Source organism: Papio anubis, chromosome 7 (genome assembly GCF_008728515.1).
Source record: "Papio anubis isolate 15944 chromosome 7, Panubis1.0, whole genome shotgun sequence".
NCBI classification, from domain to species: domain Eukaryota; kingdom Metazoa; phylum Chordata; class Mammalia; order Primates; family Cercopithecidae; genus Papio; species Papio anubis.
Window position 1 is genome coordinate 110,080,164 of NC_044982.1, and position 19,278 is coordinate 110,099,441.

At 49.6% G+C, this 19,278-nt stretch overlaps 1 protein-coding gene across 2 annotated transcripts in view; it reads left to right on the forward strand.

Moving 5' to 3' along the window:
• Positions 1–19,278, forward strand: part of RASGRF1 (Ras protein specific guanine nucleotide releasing factor 1) — a 129,620-nt gene that overhangs the window by 58,721 nt on the left and 51,621 nt on the right. For both annotated transcript variants that reach the window (XM_031668439.1, XM_021940809.2), the window contains exons 9-13: positions 3,529–3,647; positions 5,899–6,059; positions 10,943–11,006; positions 13,134–13,270; positions 15,640–15,722. In XM_031668439.1, coding sequence (XP_031524299.1) covers positions 3,529–3,647; positions 5,899–6,059; positions 10,943–11,006; positions 13,134–13,270; positions 15,640–15,722 — 564 coding nt within the window. The remainder of the gene's footprint in view (positions 1–3,528; positions 3,648–5,898; positions 6,060–10,942; positions 11,007–13,133; positions 13,271–15,639; positions 15,723–19,278) is intronic.

A 19,278-nucleotide genomic window follows, 5' to 3' on the forward strand; every position in this document is an offset into this window, starting at 1 on the left:
TCGTGCACCAGACTGGCAGATGGGGCAGGGCTGAGAACGCCCCTCACCAGGAGTTCGCTGAACCCCTGACAAAGCTCGAGTTCAGATGGGGATTGTAAGGGAGGGGCACAGCTTGCCACAGCTCAAAGCAGAGTCCCCTGGAGTGGTCCTGAGGGGGTTACAACTCAAGCCCTGGTGGGCAGGAATAGCGGGTGCCATGCTATCCCTGGCACAGATGGGGCCCGAGGAAGGCCCCTGAGCACTCAACATCTCCCAGGAGAGGGAGCTGTCCGGGACTCCCAGGCACTCTCTGCCTGTTTCCTCTGTTCTCCAGTGTCAATGTGTCAAAACCTGTGGCCATAAGAGGCCCAGAGGGGGTCCTGGGTGACAGGCCCTCATGCGCCCAAGGCTCTAGTCAACCAGAGGCAGGTAGTGGCAGTGGGTGGATAAGCACATGGCTTGTCCAATCTAGTGCCCCAGTCCTCTGGTCAAGGCCCCTCACCTGGCCCTCTTTCAGCCCCTGAAGCCCAGAGGGAAGCTTCCTCTGCAAGAGCAGACATGGGGGAGCACGGAGGGGCTCTTGCAGCACCCCAGGCAGCAGACGACTGTGGTCATCCAGGAAGAGGTTCAGATCCTGGATGCAATGGGATTTTCTGATGGATTTGATGTGGAAAGAGAAAGAGTAGAGTCAAGGGTGATTGCAGGATGTGGGGCTGAGCCACAAGAGGGCAGAGGTGCCGTCAACCGAGCTGGAGAAAACTGCAGGAGGGACAAGTCTGGAGGGGAGTTCAGGAGCTTTCTTGGGAGCATGTTGAACCTGAAATGCCAATTCAATGTCCAAGTGGAGATGACAAGAAGGGACTAGGGAATTTGAGTCTGGAGCGGAGGGGAGAGAGAAATCCGGTAATCATCAGCTTGCAGATGGTGTTTAAAGCGACAGCACTGGTGAGATTGCCAAGGGAATTAGCTTGGGCAGGAAAAAGATGAGAACCAGAGGCTGAGCCCGGGGTTATCTACCCTGTGAAGACCAAGAGATGAGGAAGGGCCTTGTGGTCAGAACTGGGCTGCCAAGGGCTACAAAGAAGGATCAGTCTTCAGGGTCTGGGATCCAGCCCCGGCCCCTACCCAGGGCACTGCCAAACACTCAGTGCGCTAAAAGTCTTCCTGAGGCTGGCAAGGGGCAGCCAACCAGGCCACAGCTCCCAGCTGGGTGGAGGGAGGACCAGGCTGGACCAGCACAAGGTATAGGGTGCCCCCTGATCCTTCCACGACCCAGCCAAGTTGCACACCTGAGTGGAGAATCAGGGCAAGGATGCCATCAGGGTGTGATTGCAGAGTTGCAGAGTAACGAAACCACCGATCACGAGGGTGGAGGGACTCCAGTCCTCCCATGCCCAGGGATCCAAATCCTGTACACTCTTCCCCAAGGAAAAAGGTTTGGGACTCCTGTAAGGCAGCAGGGCTCCTCCTTGCTGAGGGATATCCTACCCTGTTGCAAACAGAGCTGCAGGTGGCACATGGTGCCGAGGTATTTGACGTAAGACCCTGATCCCTTATCCCCGGGATCCTCGGTATGTGGCCTACTCTTCCTTCCTCCCACCCAACTACCTGTACCTGGCCCTGAACCCAGCTCCAGTGGCACAAAAGGTTTTCCTATCATCATGACAGTATCCCTTTCATTCTCCTCTCACGTTCCCCCAGGGAGGAAGCCATTAGATAGCCAAACTTCTCCTAGGCTGCGCTCAGAAACACTCCCCACCTCCAGGGACTGGGCCTTCATCCCACCTTTTTATCCTGACCCTTATATTCTCTGCTCACTGATAACCCAAGTCATCATTTCCAGGGCTCCCAGGAGCCTGGCAGCCTGGAAACTCCCACCGCCTTCCCAGAGCTCCCACATGTGTGCATGTGGGTCCCGAACACAAATCCCACTTGGGGCTGGAACTTAGAATGTGTAAACTGCAGCTGCTCAGGAAAACTAGTTTTGCTACCTTGGAATTACCCCCCTTGTGTTTTACCAAACACAGGCTTCCCCCACAAAATCCCACCCTCATCAAGAGAAGTGGTTTTAATTACCATTGGCTACTTCCACAATGAATCCATCTCTAGGGAACTAGCATGTGCCCAGAGGTGCCTCCCTCTCAAACATCAAGCAGGGGCCTGGGCTTCCAAGAAGAGCATTGCTGGGGAAGAAAGGGGGAAACTGAGGCTCCCAAAGAAGAGACTCCAGCTAAGGGCCCCGGTCCATTTATTAAAGTGCTAGTCTAGTGACTTTAAGCCTAAAATGCATGTCCTTAACCAGGAAAGATAATAACAACTCTTTTGCAACCAATGATAATATCATCAACAATGACTACTACCCTTTATTTAAGCAGCTGTCATGTGCCAGGCATGGCATGGCATGGGCGAGTACCTGAAATCCCTTTTATTCCACCTTCACCCCAGCATTCTGTAGATGAGGAAACTAAGGATCAGAGGGATTGAGGAATCTGCTCAATGTCATGCTGATTCAGTTAAGCACAGATCCAGCTCCGGAAGAAGCAGTGTCATCTTTATTTTGGGGTTTAAATTGGATAATGTCTATGAGAGAAGTTTGTAAGCCACACATATTAACCAGCCCTTTTGTTGGTCTTAGCTATAGAAATTCAGGCATCAGCAGCAGATAAAAGGTTTTGTACTTTGCTTGGAGTAGGTGGGGTACTTTTGCCAGAAGCCCCCCTTCCCCACTCCCCAGACCCTGCCCCTGCCAAATTCCTCACTACCTTCCCAAGACTCCTGGAAACCCACCAAGGCAAAATTGGCGGCTCACACCCACCTTTTCCCACCAACGCCATTTTTTAAAAGCTATTGGATGGCGCCACCTCTCGGAGAGGAGGGGTATTACAGCAGTCGGAGAGCAATAAATAGGGCAGTTGTCTATATTCAGGCTAAGGTCAGCCAGAGCTTACAGAAGTAGGCTAAGGTCAGTCATCCCCTGAGCCAGTGGGATTGCCAGGTGCTCCAAAAGGTAAGCCATTTCAGAACCCAAGCAATATTAAGGACACAACTATGCAAATATTTGGAGAAAGAGCATTCAAGAAGAGGAGACAGCGAGTGCAAAGGCCCTGAGGGAGCAATGAGCTTTGTTCTTGGGATGGGAATAAGGCTGGTAGAAGGATGAGGGTCAGGGTCATGAACACAGGATGTCTCCTGTACTCCCATATCCTTCCCAGTGCTGAGCTGCCCCTGCTGTCTGTTCTACATAGTTCGGACTCTAAAATCTGACAGAGCTGCTTCGTAGATGCTGACTTCTGTTTTCTTTTTTCTGAAATAAGAACAGTTGCCTCCTTGAGCTGTCAGAAGGATAAAATGAGGTCGTGCCAATGAAGTGCCCAGCATGCAACAGGCACTCAGTAAATACACACTCCCATCCCCTCCATGACCACAGACCCCACCTGAGAATCCGCGTACCAGGCTTTCTTCCTAGGTCTGGCCAGAAGCCTGGCATTCTCACCGCCCTGGGAAGTGGGGGCAGCCTGTCTCTGACTGTGCAGCTTCCCATCCCCACAGGATAATGCACGATGAAGTAAGTGAGACAGAGAACATCCGGAAAAACCTGGCCATCGAGCGCATGATCATCGAAGGCTGTGAGATCCTCCTGGACACCAGCCAGACCTTTGTGAGACAAGGTATGGCCTCTCCACCCTGTCTCCCCCAGGTGGGCCCCAGCAGCAGGAGGGAGGCGGCACTCGGGGACGCCACCAGTTGGTTTGGCTGCCACATGCCAAGACCTGCCAATGTGATTGCAGAATATTCCCAGGCTGCTGGCGGAATGCAACAGCTATATGTAGATGTCAGTATCTATACATATAGATGCAGATATTATTGGTTTTCACAGTTTCCTTCTCTCCAGATGTAAACAGAATTCTACCCAGATGGCCTTGGTTTGTCTATTGTGTGTCATAGTAAACATCGACATGTCCTTTTTGGGGAGAAAGTATGGGGCGGGGGATGAGGACAGCTAACAGTTGTCTCTGTGAATCAGAAGCATTTTCAGTGTCTGGGAGGAGGTCAGTGTTGGGTCCATTCCCCTGTCCTTTCCTCATCATCCTCTGCTGCTTTAGAGAGACCATTTTCACAGTGATTCTCATGGGTAAAAGGTCTTTCCCACACTTTAGCCTTGCTTCCCTTGAGAGCAGTGATTAAGAGGCACAGCCCGGTTGAGAGAGGCGGGTGAAGGCTCTCTGTGGCTCAGGGGACTGACATCAGAACTGCAATGCATTTGAAATTCATCACATTCAACTTCCATGTTTTGTGGGAGACTAAGCTCCTGCTGGCATGCCTCACAAGTGACCTCTACCTCAAACGGACCTCCAGAGTCTCTTCTCTGTAGCGCTGGGATGCTCTGCCTAATGAAATACTTGCCAGCGCCTCCCGCTGGCCTATGCAGCTGCCTTGGACAAGGGTATCACCTTTTCAGAGTTTTGTCCCAGCCCCTGTGTGTGGTGGCCCCTATGTCCTTCCGCAGGCCCACCCTGTGACCTGCTGAGCTCAGAGCCAGCCCTGCCTGTTTCTCAGCTCCCCTCGGGCTGTGTTGGGCGTTCTCTATGCCAGAAGTATTCTCACATAGTATTTTAGGCCCCCTCTGAAGGAACCCCAAGTGGACCTGGCTTGGAAGTAGCCCAAGAAATGACCCCTCCTGGGGTGGCCAGTATCCCCACAGACCAGAAATCTGCTCCATCACCCTGAGCCAAGGCATTTTCTCCCTCTCCAGCTGGGCTGGACCTGAAGACAAAATGAGTGGATTCTGCAAGGTGTTTCTCACTTGTCAGTCATGCAGCCAACACTGATACCTGCCCTGCTCATGCCAGACCTACAGCGCGTTCTGGGGACACTCAGAGAATAGCCCCGGCCCTGCCCTCCAGAAGCCTATTGTACAGAGGGAGAGAGTCATGAGGGGACAAATGCAGGAACGTGTGCCAGGTGGATCTCCCTGATGCAGGAGGCAGAGCAGTGGCCTGGAGCAGGACCAAGAGAGTCACGAGGGCTTTCCCAAGGATAAGCAGGAATTCACAGGGAAGACAGAGTGAAGGAAGGGCTTTTCAGAACTAAGAGTGACACTCAGGCTAACTTGACCCGGAACTACATGTGAGGCAGAAGAAGGGGACAATTGTAAGAGGGCAGGCTGGGAGGTGTGCCCAAACCAGACCGGTGGGAGGCCTCGAGTGCCTGAATCCTGGGGACAGTGAGTAGCTGTGGATGTCAGTGGGGAGGGTCCCATGGGGTATGTATTAGGGTGGGGAGACCAGAGTAGGGCAGCAATGGCTTTCATGACAGGCACCTACTCTGCTCAGTAATGGCTTCCTAGAGTGCTGTGCTGAGGACTGAGAGGCTCTGTCTGAGCTCTGCAGTATGGTGCAGTGATTGATTGGTGATGTCTACCATGGCTGTGGACAACAGGAGTGCAATGTATCTTTTTTTTTTTTTTTTAAATCTTAGTAGCTATCTTTTTTACAAATAGGATGGGAGGCAGGTTTTGCCCTAAGCAGTTCCCAGGAGTGCAATGTATCTTGTTAACCCCTCGGGGCCTGCAGCCGGTTCCCCACTTATTCAGCCCCCTGCCATCCCCAGACCTCAGCCCAGCCCTTCATTCTCACCACATGGGCCACGCCCTTTGGGGTTTCCTTTACTTGCTGAGTCCCTAGCCCCTGGCTGGGACATCAGTGGGCACTGCATGGAGCTTCTGTGGTCACCTCTCATCCCCCAACCATCTGACCCTGCAGAGAGGCCTAAAGGAGCATCCCAGGAACACATTTGCCACTGGGAACCAGAATGGACTTGTCCCACTGCTGCTGCCCCAGTATCTCAACCTTCAAAGCTGGGTCAGAGGCAAAGGTCACCCCAGAAAATGGGCTCAGGGTCTCTCTCCTCCACCCACAGGTTCCCTCATCCAGGTGCCCATGTCTGAAAAGGGCAAGATCACCAGAGGGCGCCTGGGTTCTCTCTCCCTAAAGAAAGAGGGTGAGCGACAGTGCTTCCTGTTTTCTAAGCATCTGATTATCTGTACCAGAGGCTCTGGAGGGAAGCTTCACCTGACCAAGGTAAGGGCTGCGGAAGAGGGGCTCGGGGGCTGCCCAGTGAGGGTCACACAGGTGCTGTCCTGGCCATAGGGTCTATGGGCCCAGGTGGTGGGCAGGGGTGTTGGAGACATATGCATGCACACACGCACAGATATACACACACCCCGTAGTTTGGCCAGTTGGAGCGAGCAGAACTTGACCAATTTTCCACTAGCGAAATCCTGGGAGATGGGAAGGTGAGAACCGAGGGCCTCAGATTCCCCACGCTGGGCACCTGGGCAGAGGAACCAGAGGGCCTGGACAAACCCCTAAAAGGCATGTGTGTGTGCATGTGTGTGTGTCTGTGTGTGTTTGTGTGTATGTATGTGTGGTGTTTTTGTGTCTGTGTGTTTGTATATGTGGTGTGTGTGTGTATGTGTATATGCATGTGTGTGTATGTGTGCGTGGTGTGTATGTACGTGTGCGTCTGTATGTGTTTATATCTCTCTGTGTGTATTAGTCCACTTTCTTACTGCTATGAAAAAATACCTGAGACTGGGTAATTTACAAAGAAAGAGAGGTTTAATGGATTCACAGTTCCACATGGCTGAGGAGGCCTCACAGTCGTGGTGGAAGGCGAAGGAGGAGCAAAGGCACGTCTTTCATGGCAGCAGGCAAGAGAGCATGTGCAGGGGAACTGCCCTTTATAAAACCAGCAGATCTTGTGATACTTATTCACTATCACAAGAATAGCTTGGGAAAAACCTACCCCCATGATTCGATCCCCTCCCACTGGGTCCCTCCCATGACAGGTGGGGATTGTGGGAGCTACAATTCAAGATGAGATTTGGGTGGGGACACAGCCAAACCATATCAGTATGGATATATGTGTATATGTCTTTGTGTCTGTGTGTGTGGTGTGTGTATGTATGTATGTGTATATATGTGTGTCTGTATTTGTGTATATGATATGTGTATTTGTGTGTAGTGTGTGTAGGTGTTTGTATGTGTGTTGTGTCTCTGTGCATTTGTGTGTGTTCAGTGTGTGTGTGTGTGTCTACAGTATATGGCATATGTATGTGTGTATATGTGTTGTCTTTCTGTGTACAGGTGTGGTGGGTATGTGTGTGGTATATGTCTGTGTACCTATGTGTATATCTGTGTATGTTTATATGTATGTATGTTGTGGGTGGGTGTGGTATATGTGTATATGTGTGTGTGTCTGTGTGTGGTGTGTGCATGTTTCTGTGTACATGTGTGTATGTATGTGTGATGTGTGTGTGGTGTGTATATGTGTGTGTGTTTGTATGTGTGATATGTGTATGTGTGTATCTGTGTGTGTCTATGTGTGAGATATGTGTTGTGTGTGTGGGGTATGTGTTTTTGTGTCTGTGTGTGGTGTGTGTGTGTGTGTGTGTCTGTGTGTGGTGTGTGTGAGGGGCAGGGTGGAGGGCCTCCACTGGCTGAGGGCCAAAGCATCACTCAGAGCCTTTCTTTCATCTCCACCCCAAGGGAGCTCTGACAGAGCCCCTCCCAGTGACCTTCTCAAGCATTCCCTCCCCAGCACAGGAGCCCTGGAGGCTGCTGAGCTTCTCCACACGGAGCTTCTAGACCTTGCAGCCCTGTGTGAGGCCCCCAATGCTCAGCTAACCAGCTCATCCCTCAAGGTGGAGGGAATGAGCATCTCAGACCTGCTCCTGCCTCCTCATAGGCCCAGGGCCTTTTCTCATGCTGTCTGTTCAGCCACACAGCCTCCTCTCCCCTGGCAGACCACCTTCACATCCCTCAAGGCCTGTTCAAGTGCCACCTCTGCTGTAAAGCCTGTGACCTGGGCAGGATCTCCTATCCCCCGACACAGCCCACTGCTTATCTCATTGCTCTGAGCTCCACATCAGTCACAGCTCCATCCCTTACACACATGTGACCCTGGAAAAGACCCCTGCCCCTGTCCACACTTCTTCTATCAAATAGAGACATTGGCCCTCACAGAGACATTGCACAGATAAGTTAGCGCTGAGCTCACAGTGGGTGTGGATTTGCTGTCAATTAGAAAGCACTTGCCTCTGTGAGCTACAGTCCCCGCAGCCCTGCATTCATCACCTTGGAAGCCTGAACACATTGTGGCCTGGAAAGGGCCAGAGGGTGCTCTTAATTAAGCCACAGCATCAGAGAAGCCATTCTTCCAGACCCTGGATGCCTGGCCCGTAACCTCCTGCAGAGCTAACAGACCCAACAATGGCTTCAGGGAATATACTGCTTATGTTCACATAGCCACAAATTAGCTGGCTGGCTGCACAAGGGGAAATTAATTTACAAATATTGAATACTTCTGTTTTAACCAAATTATGTATCAAGGAAAGCTTTCATTATTTATTAGCTCTGGAGTTTCTACTGAGAAGATCTGTGTCTAGGCTGGGGGTGTGGCAGGGGTCAGTGGGGACAGGTTAAACTGAAGACACGAAGGTTCTGAAAATCCAAAAGCATGTTTTTATGTTTGTTTTATTTTATCTGGAGTTTTTTGTTTGTTTGCTTGTTTGTGTTTAGTTTTTTGGGGGGGTTTTGGGGGATTTTTGTTTGTTTTTGAGATAGAGTTTCGTTCTTGTTGCCTAGGCTGGAGTGCAATGGTGCAATCTCTTCTCACTGCAATCTCCGCCTCCCAGGTTCAAGAAATTCTCCTGCCTCAGCCTCCCAAGTAGCTGGGATTATAGGCACCTGCTACCATGCCTGGCTAATTTTTGTATTTTTAGTGGAGACAGGGTTTCACCATATTGGCCAGGCTGGTCTCGAACTCCTGACCGCAGGTGATCCACCAGCCTCGGCCTCCCAAAGTGCTGGGATTACAGGCATGAGCCACCGTACCCAGCTGTTTTTAGTTTTAAAAGTCTGTTAGCACATTGATGAAGAACATGGACTCAGAAATCAGCTCAAATCCCAGCACTGCCATTTACCAGTAGGTGACCTCAGACAAGTCACAAGGCCTCATCAGGCTTCAGTTTCCTTATCTGCATAAAGAGTGTAGAAATACCTTCTTCATAGGAGTGCTGTGAGGAGTAAGTGAGGGAGTTCTCATGTCAGGTACACACTGCATGCTCACTGGATAACAGACATTGTCACTCTTAATTATGTAATAATGAACTTGTATTTCTAATATCAAGCCCTTACATAATGCTTACTATGGGGCAAGAACTCACTCAAATACGTTATGTATATTTAATTCCCAGAACAGCCCACTGAGATGGATACTATCATTTTCCCCATTTTATATAGATAAGGGAAGCAAGACAGAAGAAGCCAGCACATGGCAGGGCTGGGATTTGAACTGAGCCAGTCTGGCTCCAGAGTCTGTGTTCTTAATCACTGTGCTCTACTCTCCAATAGCCGTAAGCTAAAATTCAAATCACTTCTCTTGAAATATCACAAGTGGCAATAGAATGCCTTAAGTCCTTTCTGAAGGGGGCAGACTACAGATCTGCAAGATTTAAAACGACTGTAAGAATTTTTGAGACCCTGAAGTAAGAGAATGTCAGAGCTAGATGGGGCTTTCCGTATGATGAAGCCCAGTGATGTCACTGGGCAGGCTTGAGGCCCAGTGGGTTAGTCCTGGGGGCTAACCCAAGGCCACCAAAGAGCAAAGCAAGAAGTCAAATCCATGGTTTGGCAGTCCACTTTGCCTCCCAAGGGGCAGCCTGCTCTGCAAGCGTTTTCATATATAAATTAGTCACATGGCCAGGTCTCCTTATCATTCATTGCTATTTCACTTCAGTCTGTTGCTATATAATAAATTACCCCCAAATGTAGTAGCTTAAAACAAACATTTATTACCTCACAGTTTCCCTGTGGGTCAGGAAATCAGGAGCGACTTATCTGGGTGGTCTTGGCTCAGGGCATCTCAGGGGTTTGCAGTCAAGATGTCAGTTGGGGCTGCAGTGTTCTGAAGGCTCAACTGGGGCCGGAGTATCCTATCCTTTTCCAAGATGGCACACCTCCATGGCTATTGGCTGGAGGCCTCAGTTCCTCATTCATAGACCTCTCCCCACAACATGCCAGTTGGTGTCCCCCAGAACAGGTGATGCAAGAGACAGCAAGAGAGCAAGCAGGAGGCTGTGGTCTCCAAAGTGGCACACCATTACTTCTGATTTATTCTTTTAATTAGATGTAAGCCACTAAGTCAAGCCCACACTCAAGAAGAAGGGAATTAGGCTTTGCTTTTTGAAAAGAAAAATGTGAAAGAATTTGTGAGCATGTCTTACAACCACTACAGCTGTGGCCACTCTTATTTCTCACTACAATATCAAAGGACCTCCTACCCAAGAGATGCTCACACACTCATGGATGGGAGGCATTTTTCCAGGTATTCCTAATAATTAAAAATAAGTAACTGACCAGGACTAGGATCAGGCCCTTGAGGCTCTCTCCAGACTCACTGCTAACTTGCCAGGGGACCTTGAACAAGGCATGCAACTTCTCTGTCTTCATTTCTTCACCTGTAAAATGAGAATTACAATACCCATAAGATCAGCCTCTGTCTTCCTGTGGGTAACCTGATAGCTTTGGCCCAAAATGGGGGATTTCAAACCTCTGCAAACTTAGGGCTGTGAAGCGATGCCCTGGAACTGCTGTGGAAGCAAGAAAGGGTCGAGCAGGCCAGGTTCTGGCCGCTCCACCCGTGACCTGAACTCAAGCTTGGTTTGGGGAAGGCCTCTCTGAGACAATCCCCTTTGACTCACTTCACTGAGCTTCTTATATGAAGATAAAGTTCTTCCACTGAAAAAGCAAAATATCCACTTGGCATATAATATATCCATACATCTGTGTGTGCACATGGATGCTCCTTGTTAAAGTCCCTTCCAGCCCTATCATCCAGGGACTCCTAAACCAGCACATCTACCCCTCGATCCAAAGTAGCCCCTGCTGCTCTTTTTCAGAACGGAGTCATATCCCTCATTGACTGCACTTTATTGGAGGAGCCAGAAAGCACGGAGGAGGAAGGTGAGTGTGAAGGCTGCATGGGCGCATGTGTGTGCTTGCACAGACACACACATGCTCACTCCTAAAGGTTGGGCCAGGCATTGGTTTCTTTAGGAGGAAGGGAGGATGCTGAAGTGCAGAGGGGAGGTCCACACATGCCCTCATGCACGCACTCTATTCAGTCCCTGCTACAGCTGGGCTCTGCTCCCCTCGTACTTCCAATAAGGTGTGGAGAGACCAGAGCCTGAGGCTTTAAAGAAAGAGCTCCCAGCCCAGCAGGTGATGACCCTGATCCACCTTCCTGGTTCCTTCCAAGCTCCTTGGGCTGCTGGGCCAGTTGGCACTGTTAGGTTTTGGGGTCATGGCATCTCGGTGAGCACGCCTCATTCATGCACCTGCATGTGACATGCACAAGGACTCTCAGGGCCACATGCTGGGAGCCAGGGAGACACCCAGCCCTATCTCTGTCCTGCAGTGGAAAAGGAAAGAATGTGCAGGGGGCACTGACAGAGGGATTGCAGGGCTGAGGGTCCTAAGAGAGGGAACTATCCCCTAGCAGGGACCAGGAGGGGAGGCAAGACCTCAGTGAGAAGGGACTGAACAACTCAAATGGAGCTGAATGGGGAAGTGCACGGAGGGCAGAGTCCTTGGTGCTGTGATGTTTGATGGGATTTACCTCCCAAGGCATCAGAATTGGAGGTGGGGTCATTATTCAGATTAGGGGGAGTGATCACTACTGTTGGGCTAAAGTTGGCACTCATCTCCCTTCTTCACTGACCCCAAGCCAAGACCCTCAGAGATGCCTCTGGATGCCCTGCTCTGTGGGGACACCAGCAGGACCCGTGCTCTTTTCCCTCCTCAGACTGGGCCTCCTGGGGTGGGCTGTGTCTGAAGCACCTCAGCCTCACAGGCCCAGCATGGCATGGGGATGGGCATGGGCCTGGGGGTTGCCACACACACACTTGGCAAACACAAACACACACACACATGCCCTCATGCATGCACCCTGTTCAGCCCCTGCTACCACTGGGTTCTGCTCCCCTCATGCCCTTCCAATAAGGGCCAAACCAAGTGGTTCCCCAAGGGAAGAATAAACGAGGAGGCAGCTGACCTGGAGCCTTCCTACCAGTGCAGCCTTCTTTCATCTTGGCCACAGCAGGTCCGCAGGAAAGCCCAGACTCAAGTGGCACTGTCAGGCCCCAAGGCTCTTTACCCTCCCAGGCCCAGGGAGGTGGGAGCATGGCCACAAGCGTCCCCCACCTGAAACACACTCACACACAGGCACCCACTTCTCAGAGACTCCAGCACAGTCCCAGGACAATGGGCTCCCCCCTGCCCAGCAAGGACTCCTAAAATTCTCAGGTGTCAGAACTGGAAGGGACAGGAACCTCAGAAATCAAGTCCCACTCCTGTTGTACAGGAGGACATCTGAAGCCCAGAGGGGGAAGGAAACCACCTCAACATCACACAGCCATAGAGCTTCAGAGCAAAGCAGAGCCAAAGCACGCCCTTGACACCATTAACCCATTCAGTGCATCCCCAATTAATGTGAGTGCATTGAAAAGAATCTTGAAGCCGTGGTCTTAGTTTTTCCAAATAAACAGCTTTCAAGACTTCAAGGAATTTTCAGGTTAAGAGCAGTAATAAAAATACCTTGGATTCACTTTTGCTTTGGGGAGCTCTAAACTGAACTAAATGTCCAGTCCAATCCATAAAAGTTTAAGATCTTGAAGTTCCTCATTTGGCCCCAGAACCACCTTGGGGGTAGCAGGAGGGCCTGGCTGTGAGGCCCATTCTAGCCCTGCCCTGGCTTGGCCACCACCCTGCTGGGAGCCTTGGACAAGTCCTCGCCTGGGACCTCACCTCCATTGGTGTAAGGAGGGCAGAGGGCAGACTGATTCCTAAAGGCGCTCCTGCTCTGAATCCGGAACTGCCCCTGAGTGATCGCAAGCTACGTCTTACTTTTTCCATCTTTGAAATGGAGATTCCCCACTTAGAAAAATAATATTCTGAAAGTAGCAGCAATTGGCCTGGTGCCTTACCAATGCAGAGCCTCCACCGGTACTTATGACAGGGACCAATAAAACATTTTCCAACTGAAAAAGTGTCCACATTCATGCTGCTAACTTTATGTTTTACAACTGGAAGCCAAAGGATCCAGCCAAGACATAGATCACTTGGATTTTAAAATCGGGGTGGAGCCAAAGGATTCCCCGCCCTTTACGGTCATCCTAGTGGCCTCGTCCAGACAGGAGAAGGCGGCGTGGACCAGTGACATCAGCCAGGTGAGTAGCGTCACCTGTTCCTGAAAGTGAACAGTGGTCCCTTCATGCTTAACCAGGTCAGGGGCTTGGCTGGTGGGGGGATGGGGAGGGGCGGTGGAGTAGCTGCACTGTTCTGCAGAGAAAGATGCAAGAATCTTCCAAGTCCACAGCCCTACCCAAAGCTGAGCTCAGCTAGTCCATCCCATTTACAGTCCCCTGGGTCACCTTGAAAGTGTGGTCTGGAAACCCCTCTTGCATCTGTACCACCTAGCAAGGTGATTTTAAAAACTTCAGTTTCCTGGACCCTTCTCCCCTTTCCCCACTACCCTGCCGACCTACAAATCTAAATTGTTGGCATATGACCTGCAAATCCACATTTTAGTACATGCCCGAGGTAATTGATATGCACAGAAAAGTCTGAGCATATTAGATGTAATAATGTCCACAGTGAGAGAACGGTCTCCCTGAAAGCCGAGGGTAGCTTCTTCAGTGAGTCGGGGCAGCCACCTAAGATCAAGCCTAGCCTCAACTATGCACATGGAAGATTGAGTTTTGCTTTGGCCTGCTGCAAGCATTAGGGTCATTCGCCCTATTTGGAGCATTAACCAGGAAGCACAGACTTTCCCAGGTACCAGTGAGCAGACCCAGAGTGCCCATGGGTACCTAAAGTACAAGGGGTGAGACTTGAGTCCAAAAAGAGGTTGTCAGCAGCACCGGGGTTCAAGCCCCAGGACAAGCCCCTCCCTGAGCCCAGCAGGGGCCTGTGATGGATCAGGGATGTGCCATCCCAGCAGCTGGGAGCCTTGGTCATCCTCTCTGTGGGGTAGGGTGTAGGAGAGTAGCCAACAGCAGGAGAAGGGGAGGGAGGTTGGTGCCCCCCCCCGCCCCCCATGGTCCAGAGGGTTGCAGGAGGCCTGTGCCTGTAGGAACTGAAAGGGCAGGGCAGCATCTTCATGGGATCTAGGACGGCTGCCCTTGCTCGCTCCCCACCTTCTTGGTTTTGTGCCCCTTCCAGGCTCCCGTGACTGCCTCTCCCAGCCTTCCTTCTGGCCCACCTGCCCATCTCGCAGTCCCAGAGGAGTAAGGCGGGTGGGATGATGCATAGCACATGCCTGTTCTGAGTCTTCCCACATGTCTTCAAAACACCCAGGAAGCCCTGGAGAAAACTGCAGACCCTGAGCTTGGCCCTTTCACATCCCCAGTGAGCTGCAGCCGTCAAAGGCCCAGGGCTACTTGCCCGGAGGGTGCCCACTAGTCCTCTGCCCTCCTTGCAGCTGTTGTGGATGCCAGTGAATGGGTCAAGGTGGGAGTCCTCTGGCCCCTACACCAAGCCCTCCTGCCTCCATAACACTCTGAGCCCCTGGCCAAGTCTTTGTTCTGCAGTCGCTGGTAGAACCAAAGCTAGAGAGATTGTCAGGTGGGTGAGAGAAGTGGGACTGAGAAACGCAAATGACAGAAGCCTCCCTCATTGGGGTCCTGGCCCTGCCCAGAAGTCTGGGCCTGGGAGCTCCACCACCCACTGTGCCAGCTCTCAGTTGCTACTTCCCAATGACTTTGACACCCTCCTCCCTGCAACACACACATTCTCAAAACCAGAAGCTTCTGTAATGTGCCACCAAGGCTTCCCCATCGCTATGCCAAGAAGAAACCCTCTCATGGCAGAAATGTGAAGACCCAGGGCAGGGGACAGTGCAGGGGAAAAGAGGCAGCCCCCCCAAGAGATGCAGCTTTTATTTTTGTTTGGGCGGGTACTTTTTATTCTAAGCAAAATTTGCATTTTGAATATTTTTGGAGGTCAAGTGAAATGTACAATCATCTGTGGCCCTCCTGCCAGTAGCCTTGCCTTCCCCAGGACCCCACACCCATGCATTCTTCATATAGAAAACCATCCACAGCATCCAAGTGTTGGCACTGTGATGGTCAGAGCACAGAGAGAACAGTTCAACACCCCCGTGCAGGGGGGCAGAGGCCCTGCTGGGCTGGCCTCCCAGGAGAGAGATCCCACATCATCTTGGACCTGATCTTGTCCTTGACACTGGACCCCAGAGATCAGCAACAGAATGGTCAGTGGCAGATGCATTCATTTTGCATCCCAGTGGTTGTTTGCAGTCAACCCAGTGAGGTAGAAGTCATTATCCCCACTTTGCGTATAAGGAAACCAAGACTTGAGATCAAGTAAGTTCCCCAAGGTCACTCAACTGAGACTTGACTTCTGGCCAAAGTCTAAAGGATGCTCCACACTGACCCTGCCTTTGCCAGGACAATGCCCTTGAAGCTTGAGGACCCTGTGTCAAGCCAAGGCATGTGAACTTTACAGTTGGCAGAGCTCCTGATGGGCCTGGGTCCAGCAATGGAGAGCTCTCACGCTGGGGTCCTCTCTCTGATTCCAGTGTGTGGATAACATCCGATGCAATGGGCTCATGATGAACGCGTTTGAAGAAAATTCCAAGGTCACTGTGCCACAGATGATCAAGTAAGTGCCCTAAACCCCTTTTGACCAGGCAGCATTCCAGAGACTGAGTACCACAAGGCGACAGCCAGGACACTGGGATGAGCCAGCTACTGGGGTTCAGAGATGCTGGGCTTTGTCTTCGGGGGTGTTTTGGATGTTTTCTTGTTTGTTTGTTTTGAGTTGGGTGATTGCTATTTGGATGATTGCTTTGGCTTAGTTTTTTTTTTTTTTTTTTCTTTGTTTGTTTTAATTTTTTATTTCCATAGGTTTTGGGAGAACAGGTGGTATTTGGTTATATGAGTAAGTTCTTTAGTCGTGGTTTGTGAGATTTTGGTGCAGCCATCTCCCCAGCAGTATACACTAAACCCAATCTGTAGTCTTTATTTTTATTTTTTTATTTTTATTTTTATTTTTATTTTTTTTTTTGAGACGGAGTCTCCCTGTGTCACCCAGGCTGGAGTGCAGTGGCGCGATCTCGGCTCACGGAAACCTCCGCCTCCCGGGTTCAAGTCATTCTTCTGCCTCAGCCTCCTGAGTAGCTGGGACTACAGGCGCCTGCCACCACGCCCGGCTAATGTTTTGTATTTATAGTAGAGACAGGGTTTCACTGTGTTAGCCAGGATGGTCTCCATCTCCTAACCATCTCGTGATCCGCCCACCTCAGCCTCCCAAAGTGCTGGGATTACAGGCGTGAGCCATTGCCCCTGGCCCCAATTTGTAGTCTTTTATCCCTCACCCTCTTCCTACCCTTTCGCCCTGAGTCCCCAAAGTCCATTGTGTCATTCTTATGTCTTTGCATCCTCATAGCTTAGCTCCCACTTATGAGTGAGAACATATAATGTTTGGTTTTCCATTCCTGAGTTATTTCACTTAGAATAATAGTCTCCAGTCCTATCCAGGTTTCTGTGAATGCCATTAATTCCTTCATTTTTTTGGCTAAGTAGTATTCCATCTTTTATATATATATATATATATATATATATATACACACATATATATGTATATATATATATATATATATATATATATGTATACCACAATTTCTTTATCCACTCATTGATTGATGGACATTTGGGTTGGTTCCACATTTTTGCGAATTGTGCTGTTATAAACATGCTTGAGCAAGGATCTTTTTTGTGTAATGACTTCTTTTACTCTGGGCAGATACCCAGTAGTGGGATTGCTAGATCAAATGGTGGTTCCACTTTTTGTTCTTTAAAGAATCTCCACACTGATTTCCATTGTGGCTGTACTAGTTTTCATTCCCACCAGCAGTGAAGAAGTGTTACCTTTTCACCACACCCACGCCAACATCTCTTTTTTTTTTTTTAGTTTTCTATTATGGTGCTTTGACTTAGTTTTGTTATGGTTCATCTGTTTTGTACATGTGGATTATTTTTGTATTTGGCTCTTTAAAATATAACATTAGGAATGAAACTTTATCTACTCTTTTTTAACAACTGTTTTTCTTTTCCTAATTAAAAATTAATACATAGAACATTTCAAAAACCAGAAAAACCAAAACACAGGCTCCAGGACCACTGTGTTTGTTTGAACAATCCCCAGAGACAAGAGGGATTTAGCAGGTGTCCTACTAAATGCAGCTCTCCAAGCCCTGGGTAATGCAGCCCCCCTCACCTGCACCAGGCACAATTATCTTGCAGTCACCTGCGTGCCTAACCCCCCCACCATACCCTCCTTCTGCCCCAACCCTGGAGCCCAGCGGCTCTCTGACCTCAATTCCCATCTCTGAGTTCTGAGTCTGCCTTGCGCACCTGGTGCATGCTAGGACTCTGTTCCCACCTGGGCCATGTTGCTGTTGCCAGAACAATCATCTGGGTAACCCAGGCCTCTTTGCTACTTCACATACATGCTCTGGGGAACCGAAGAGTTAATGCATTTAATGCAGAACATGATTTAATGTGTGAAATCCTTTGTTTCCACTCGCCACCAATCTGAAGTCAAGTGTGATGAAGCGAGCCCTTTATGAACCTACTGTGTGCCAGGAGCTAGCCGAGGCAGTTTCAGGTCCACCAGGCCTTTAAGCCTCTGCACAAGTTGATAAGGAATTATTCCCCTCATGACTACATCGCTGAACAGGTGGTGGGGTACAGCAGGAAAGTCTGGCCTCGAAAGCAACAGCCCTGGTCACCAGCCCTAGCTTTGTGTGTGACTATAGACAAGTCGCTTAACCTTTCTGAGCTTGGGTTTCTCACATTGTAAATGGGGGACATGATAGTACCTACCTACTTCCTAGATCTGTTTCAATAATCCAATAAAACTCACAGCTGGAATTACCATTATATGTTTAGCGAGTACCCACTCAATTACCATTATATGTTTAGCGAGTACCCACTCATGCTCTGGAAAGGGTGCACATTGAGACAGCCAAAGGAGCAGATGAACTTTGGGAGGCCGAGGCAGGTGGATCACTTCAGGTCAGGAGTCCAAGACCAGCCTGAGCAACATGGTGAAACCCCATCTCTACTAAAAATACAAAAATTAGTCAGGCCTGGTGGCACATGCCTGTAATCCCAGCTACTCAGAAGGCTGAGATGGGAGAGTCACTTGAACCTAGGAGGCAGAGGTGGCATTGAGTCGAGACCTCACCACATGTATATATGTGTATATGTTTTATATATATGTATATTACATATTTGTATATATAATATATTATAATAAAACATATTAATATAAAATATATATTAACATATAATATATAATTTTATATAAAATTTATTAAAATGTTATTAATTTTAATAAAATTAAAATCACCTACGAAAGAAAAAATAACAAAATTTTGAACTATGATAGTGATAAAGTGAATGGAATGTCCAGATTAAAATGACAACTTTAAGGACCCATCTGCTACCAATCTAAAGCCTGGCTTCCTTCACAGGAGGACCAGTGAGGGGACCAGGGAAGCAGAAATGAGCAGGTGGGGTCTCTGTCCTCGGGAAATTCATCGTTTAGTGAGAGAGAGACACATAGAGAGATTATTAGAAAGCAGTGTAGCGCATGCTGCAGAATGGAATCTGTGTAATCCAGGTGAGGTCCAGAGGATGAGTGACAGATCTACCTGGCACAGTTAAGGATGGTTTCTTATGGAACGGGACATCAGAGCTGGCCTCGAAGGATCAGTTGGACTTTGCTAAATGACTGAGGGGGAAGGGCATTCTGGGAAGAGGGCACAGCATGAACATAGGTTCAGAGGCAAAAAAGTGCATGGTGTTTGGGGAGAGTGCAGGGTTGGGGAGAGTGACATGTCATGAAGGCAATGACCTTGATGCAGTTGTGGTCTCCAAGTACACTACCAGACAAACTATTCTAGAGGCTTTGGAACAGATTCATAGGCTAAGTTAAGATGCTTCATTTTGGGGCCTAGAGTATTGATTTTGTTTTTGAGACAGGGTCTCACTCTGTCACCCAGGCTGGAGTGCAGTGGTGTGATCTCGGCTCACTGCAGCCTCAACCTCCTGGGCTCAAGTGTTCCTCCCACCTCAGCCTCCCAATAGCTAGGACTACCGGTGTGCACCACCACACCTGGCTAATGGTGTATCAATTACAAACACATAGC